Source organism: Crocuta crocuta, unplaced genomic scaffold (assembly GCF_008692635.1).
Source record: "Crocuta crocuta isolate KB4526 unplaced genomic scaffold, BGI_CrCroc_1.0 scaffold288, whole genome shotgun sequence".
Classification (NCBI taxonomy): domain Eukaryota; kingdom Metazoa; phylum Chordata; class Mammalia; order Carnivora; family Hyaenidae; genus Crocuta; species Crocuta crocuta.
In genome coordinates, this window is record NW_027532607.1 from 129,950 (window position 1) to 137,111 (window position 7,162).

The 7,162-nt window shown below is 56.4% G+C and overlaps 1 protein-coding gene across 1 annotated transcript in view; it reads right to left on the reverse strand.

Annotated features, from left to right (window-relative positions):
- WNT9B (Wnt family member 9B) overlaps positions 1-4,066 on the reverse strand; it is a 40,589-nt gene extending 36,523 nt beyond the window's left edge. Inside the window, exons 1-2 of the mRNA XM_077780355.1 lie at positions 3,978-4,066; positions 555-638 (exon numbers count right to left, since the gene is read on the reverse strand). Of these exons, the coding sequence (XP_077636481.1) occupies positions 555-638; positions 3,978-4,066 (173 nt within the window). The remainder of the gene's footprint in view (positions 1-554; positions 639-3,977) is intronic.
- Positions 4,067-7,162: the final 3,096 nt, after the last annotated feature.

A 7,162-nucleotide genomic window follows, 5' to 3' on the forward strand; every position in this document is an offset into this window, starting at 1 on the left:
TGGTGAGTTCCACCCCAGAGGTGGCTGTGGGTCTTTTGGTGGCCAGGGCCACCGCCTTCCCCAAGTCCTTTTCCATTGCTTGACAGCCGGTCTCCCTCATCCATAACCCCCAGGAGCGGGGGGCAGGGCTGGGGGCGAAAGGGGCTCTCTCCAGGCAGCAGCAGGGGGCGGGGGCCGGGGGCTCCCCTAACTGCTGAGGCTAGCCTTACACACCCAGCAACACATGTCCCCCTTTATGGCCAGGGCTTTCTCTCGGTGCTTAAAGGCAACAGTGAAAAGAGCAGGACTGATTCTGGCTGCCTAGCCGTCTCCTGGCAACAGGCCTGGCAGGAGGCCTTTCTTTCTCCCCCCACCCCACCTCCCTCCTCTTCTCCACCACCCCCCTTTTTCTTTTCCCCCCTGTNCCAGGCCTGCACGCCCCTCTTCCTTCTCTCCCCCCTCCCCCGTCTCAGCTCCCAGCCTCTCCTGTTACTGCCCAAAGCCTGCCAGTAGTGCCCCTGGGCACTGTCCAGCGTGCTAGGGCCTCACCAGGCTGGACACCAACAACCCCTCACCTAGAGGGACAAGCCTCCTCCGAAGGCGGGGCCAGCCCCGGCGGGAGGCCTGCAGCCAGCCCTGGCCCGGTGTCCTGGTCTGCCCTGAAAGAGGCATGGAACACAAAAGTAGTGGGATCATAGGGAGGGGGATCATCCGCGGTGAGTGTCAGGACCAGAAGGACTCCTCCCTTGGCCACTTCAATCTAGAGGGACACAGAGACCCAGAGAGGGTAAGTGCTTTGTCTGGGAACACACAGCCAGTCAGGGGAAAGATGGGGCTGGACCCCTGGTTTCTGGTCCCTTTTCTGGGGCTCTTTTCACCCCTTACAGGAGGGAAGCAGGTGGCTCTCGGAGGCCAGTGCACCTTCTGAGCTCTGACTTGCCGACCTCAAGGCTGGCCTGGACTGGAGGGATACCCAGCCACTCTGGACAACTGGAAGATAGTTGAGCTTCCTCCTCCATCCATCCCCCTCCACCCGCCATGAGTGTCCGGGTCACAGAGGCCTGGGGCTGGGCCACCCTGTCATCTAACATATCCATAAGGCTGGATGGGTGGCCCCAAGTTTCCTATCAGATGCGTCAAGGTAGGGATGATGTTGGGAGTGAATCTCAGCTCTTGGCCAGGGTGGCTTCCAGATCTAACTCCAATGCCTCTCCAGCTCTGCCAGTTCCAGCCTGGCTCGCCTGCAGGGCCCCCGGCCAACCAGCAGGCACAGGTCACCAAGAAGGTGCCCTGACCACACGGGTTGGCAGCTGCAGGACACCCTGACCATGAGCACTCAGCTCTGCTATGCCCACAATCCAGTGTTTTCCAGATTCCAGGCATTTCCATGCCACATATACTCATTCGTTATTTTCTTAACATTTTCCTTTAAATTGGTTTGCTTTGCTCTTAATAACTTCAAGTAAAAAGGAAATGTTAGCTTACTATGATTTTCGACAATGTGATTTCATTTGAACTAGATGCTGCGCACCCCCCCACCCCCCGCCCAGACTCTGAATGTGTGACCTTCTCTCTTTATTAGAAAGGAATCTTAGTGTCGTATTAGCAGCAAACAGACTTTCTCCTTGACAATACTCAAAAGGAGTGAAGGAGAATGGAATAGGGAATGTGAATAAATGAGCTTTCTCATTGTGTGATTCAGAGTTATTAAATACTACGCTTCATCTCGCAAGGCATCCACGGTCCTCTCCAGCTTCTGAGAAACATTACCAATAGCAATGGAAACGCTCTCCAAATCCCAACCTTTGGCCAAACTATATTTCAGGCTTTCTTAAAGTCTGGAGCAGGAAAAAAATATATTTTTTAAATTAAACGAAAAATATTTTGGTGACATCATGTTCTCTGATTTGGACTTCAGAAAATGATTTCTCGGGGCACCTGGGTGGCTTAGTCGGTTAAGTGTCCGACTTCGGCTCAGGTCATGATCTCACTGTTCGTGGGTTCGAGCCTCATATCGGGCTCTGTGCTGACAGCCAGCTCAGAGTCTGGAGCCTGTTTCAGATTCTGTGTCTCCCTCTCTCTCTGACCGTCCCCTGCTCACTACCTCTCGTTCTCTCTCTCTCTTTCTCTCTCAGAAATAAATAAAACATTAAAAAAAAACCAATTTCTCACCTTAGCACCTGCCTTGATGTGCAGAACAAAATGCAGAGGGGGTGTGGGGAGGGCCCAGGTAGGGGTAGGAGAGAAGGATGAGGGTGAAGAAAGCCTCCTGGGCCCAGCAAAGGGTATCTGGGAACATCATCACTATCACCACTGGCCCTTGATCATTAGACAGTCTGGGCAATATTTTGCCATTGTGGGAGTTTAAAATAAGTCTTGGAGGCATCAGCATTTGCTGTCTTCTATATGCCCCAAGCTCTCTGGGTAAATTATTCCATTTAGCCGTAGGAGTTGTGGAATTAGCATACCCATTTGACAGATAAGAAAACAGGCACACACAGGTCCAAATAAATCACCCAAAGTCACAGCAAAGCAGTGGCCGAGCCAGGATTTGAAATGCCTCCGTCTGACCCCATAGCCCATGCTCCTCCCACAGCATTACTCGGACCCCTCCTGGCAACCTAAGGCTAGCTGGCCAGTGGGGACAGGCCTTAGAAGATCCTGGTCCCTCTGATAAAAGAGTAAAGCTGATGCTCAGAGGCCTGAGCATGGAGCATGGGGGCAGGGGNTGTGGGTGTGTGGGAGGGGGCTTCTCTGGGAGTCGGAGGAAGCCAGTGAATAGAGGGCTGTGATTACAGGTGGAGAGAGTGTGGGAGGAAAGCAGCTGAGCTCCAGCATCTTTTCCCTCTTTTGTTAAATGGAGATATAATTCATACACCATAAAATTCAGCATTTGAAAGTGTGCAGTTCCGTGGCTTTCAGTATATTCAAAAAGTTGTACAACCATCACCAACGATCTAATTCCAAAACCTTTTCACACAAACCCCAAAATATATTGAGTAGTCAGGCTGCATCAGCCTTCCGTTCTTCCTCCACTACTCAGCCTCATCCTCAGGCAGTGTCCCTTATGGTCACAAGATGGCTGCTGCAGCTCCAGGCATCCCACCCAGCGATGACATCCAAAAACAAGCAAAAGGGGCAATTTCTTAGTCTCATTTGAAAGAGTCCCCAAAACCTTTTCCCAGAAGTCCTTTTGCATCCCGCAGCAGACCACCCCTCATGTCTCAGTGACCAAAGCTGTGTCTCCCTCTAAACCAACCCCTGCTAAGAGGAATGATTCCAGCTTCGACCAATCAGGATTTATCTCTGAGCCAGGTGGGGGAGGGGTAGATACCAGGACAGACTGAGAGGGCCTCTTTCAGCCTGGAGGAAAGGGGGCACCAGCATCGAAGATTTTGCCTTGGAGAGGCTCAGGAAGGAGGGTCTGCCTGCCATAAAAATATAGAAGGGCTACTTACTGATCACTTACCATATCCCAGGTTCCATTTCACATGCAGACATCACTCCACTGAATAGGCAACCACTATTTGAGGCGGGTGTTATTTTGCAGGTGAGGAAAGAGGCTCAAGAGAAAGGCAGATAATGTGCCCAGTGTCACCCAGGAAGAGGCAGAGCTGGGATTCATTGGGTTATGGCGGTGGCAAGAGAGCTGGGCTCGAAGACAACCATTCAGACAGACGGTCTCCCCCCAGACATGTGAGACCCCACTCAGGCCTTACCCGGAAGCCAAGATGAAGGAGCGAAGGAGATGGGAGCTCCCAGGTGTGGGGCAGTGCCAGACAGGTGCCCCTGGTCTGCCCGAGGACCTGCCTCTACTTCTCCCAGCCCCAGCCGCCTGCTTCTGGGCTCCTGCTGATGATCTCTGACCCCGATGCCAGCCCACTGGGTCTCCAGCCGTGTGTCTCGGCTCCTGGGACCCAGGGCCAGCAGCCGGCCCCATGCTGAGTTTCCAGTAATGGCTGCTGTGGGCTGTGGTGGTCTGTGGGCAAGCTACTCACCTGGCAGAGCTCTGGCGGGTACAAGCCAGGTTTTGACCAGAAATGTCTACACCATCTCCAAGAATCATATCAGTCCTGTTCTGCCTCATCTCCCGGAAGTGCCCCACGGAAATCTTTCACCCGAAAGACCCCTATGATGGAAAGAAACTTCGTGGCTCTTATTTTGGTCTCAAAGGAAACTGGGAGCCACAGTCCATACCAAGAAAAAAATGTGCCAGCCATACACTGCCGGCCACACGAAGGTCTGGTTCTACTTGCTGGGCAGGATCACTTCCCCTGGTGGGCCAGCCCTGTCTGGGTGAGGGGCTCCTGGCTTTGAGCCAAAGGCAAAATAAAGGGGATGTGTGTGTGGGGGGGGTGGCAGTAGAAGGAGAAGAAAGGGACTGAGAAGGAGGGAAAGAGGAGCAGAGAGGGGTCCTGCCATCATGGGGAAGGACAGCATGAGGGCCACCAAGCTCCAGATGCCAACAGGCTGCCAACCCCTGTCCTCACCCAACTTGGGGCAGTGCCAGTCTCCTCTGCAAGGGAAGTAGGAGCCAAAAAACAGAGTGACGGAGCTGGGGTAGGTGGGGAGCTCTAGGGGTCAAGGTCTACTCACGATGGGGACCCCCAAGGGCCCTAAGGAACCCAGGCAGGAGAGAGCAGTCCCCCCATCTTAGGCCCCAGTCCCTGCCTCCCCCCTCCCTCTCTCAGCCAGTCACCAGCAACACTTATATGGGACCTACTGTGTGCCAGCCTGCTCTGGGCGTTGGGGCTTCAGACGTCCCCCTCAAAAGTTTTGATTTTATGTAGCAGGGATCACTAAAGAGTTTTTTTTAAGTTTATTTGTTTTGAGAGAGAGAGAGCGCACGCACGCGCGTGCACGCAGGGTAGGGAGGGGCAGAGAGCAAGAGAGAGAATCCCAAGCAGGCTCCCTGCTGCCTCCAGCACAGTTTTGATTTTACAGTAGAGACGAAGTGAGCAACTTCACAGACAGATCTGATATAGGACGCATGCAACCTAAGGCAGAACAAGAAAGTGGGCTAAGAGACCAAGAGGAACCGGTCCGGGAGCAGCGAGTGGTAAGGGGGGGGTGGAGGAGATTTTGAGGGGGGTCTCAAGTTGGAAGTCAGATGTGATTTCCCTGGATAAGCCCTGGTGGAGGAGGGCTCTTGGGCGCTGAGGGGGAACAGCTCGGCTGAGTCGGACCGAGGCAGAAGGTGTACCCCTAGAGCAAGTAGCTTGTAGTCCTCAGCCCCTAAGAGCAGAAGGAGGAAACCCAATATTTATTATTCCCGGCTGCGGTCTGGCATTCTGTCAGCGCCGCTCTCATTTAACGCTGACGACTCCCTATGAGATGTCAAGTATTATCTCCACGTCCCACAGGATAGAGGAGGCTCAGCCTTAACCGGCAGCTGGGCAGTGGTGCCCTTCCATTCTTTCTATCGCTCCCTTCCCTTCCAAAGGACCCTGACCCCAACTCGCTTTCCAAAATGCCCTTGGGGGCCTCGAGATGACCAGCGCCAGAGGCGTTACCGCGACCGGAAAACACCCGTCACGTCACTTTCCCACAGGTGGCACCTGTGATCCCGGGGTGCGGTGCAGGTGGGCCAGGCTGGGAAGGACTCGGCGACATCACTCTGCCGGTTGCAGCTGAGGATCTCGACACAGAGCTGAGGCAGCCGAGGGGGTCCCGCCTGGCGGTGCTCAGGAGACCTTGCATCCCCTCGGCCCGCCCGCGTCCTGCGTCTCGGGCCCGCCCGCCCGCCATCACCCGGGGAGCCACCTGGGTGGGGAGGAAAGGGGAGCCCGAAGCCACGCACACCTTATCCTCAGCTAAGCTCGGGATTGCGAAGTAGATTAAAGGCATTCACTCACGAGGACGCCTACTTAACCTGGATCCCCGAAGATCCGGGCCGCTCACCAACAAAGTCTCGGGCTCCCCCACCCGCGGGGTGCGGGTGCGGGGCGGGGCGGGGCCGCCTTTCTCCCCTGCGGACTTTCCGCCTTTGTATCAGCACCGCCGCCAGGGGGCGCGCCAGGGCCGGTCGGCGGAGGGGCTGCAGGCTCCCGGCTCTTTTGTGTGTTCCACGGACATTTGCTGCGCACCTATGGTGCTTACCGGGTGCAGGATCCCGGCATTTCCAGGACGCTACCTCCACGCTGCGCAGTTTAAAGAAATCTTGCTCGGTGAATTCCTGTGCTCACCACCCCACGCTACGACCTGCCTGCCTCCAGGCTGTCCTCTCTGGTTGTCCAGCCTTCTAGAGGCCTGCAAGGAGGTTCCCTATAGCTCTTCGGAGAAAGTTAAAAGCCCCTCTCTCCGGGGAGAGAGCAGTGGAGCCCCCCCACCCCCACCCCCTCCCTGCTTCCCCCTTGCTATTTCCCTCTCTCTTCACCCTCCCCAGGCTGGTGTGGGCGCCAGGTTTCTGAGCCCGGAGCAGCTTTCGGGCACGTTCCAAGCAAAAATGAATAGCGCGTCCCTCGATCGGAGATTTCCTCCTCCCTCCCGGCGACAGACGGGTAGCCCCCTGCGGGCGGGCGGGGGCCTGGCCGCCGTATTCTTTGTCTCCGCGGTGCCTCCGCAGGGGGCCAGGCAAGCGGCGCTGAATACACAGCTGCCGACTGCGTGCTTCGAAGGAGCGCACATCAAACGCAACCTCGGGGCGGCCAGAGAGGTGGGGGTGGGATGGGGCCGGGCAGCCACTCGGCAGTCACTGAGGTCCCCGATATTCACACACACAGCACAAAGTGCTTCCCACGTGCCAGCCCTCAGTTCTCGGGGCCCCCGGCCCTCCCCGCCTCCTTTGCGCTCTTTCTAGAGGCCACCTTCCCATTCCGGGCCGGAGGCCTCGGGGTCCCAAGCACCGACGCCTCCACCACACCCACCCTGGCTGGGATTGGGGTGAATCGAACGCTTTCCCCATCGCCTGCAACCCACCCTGAGGTTCGGGGTGCCTATTAGTGAGAGGGTGTTTCCGCTTGCGACACGTGGCGCGGGGGCGCCCTCCCCCTCCCGGGTAGGGACCATTTCTGTGTTCCACCGGCAGCGCTGGGCGGGCAGGAGGAAGGAAATTAAGCCTGTGTTGAAGGAAGGACACCTGGCAGGGGAGGGGAAAAGGCTCAGGAATCCCCTCCTCTGGGGAGCTTTCAAGTGGGGGGAAATCCCCACACACACTTCCATTCTCCAGGGCGCCATGCGCGGC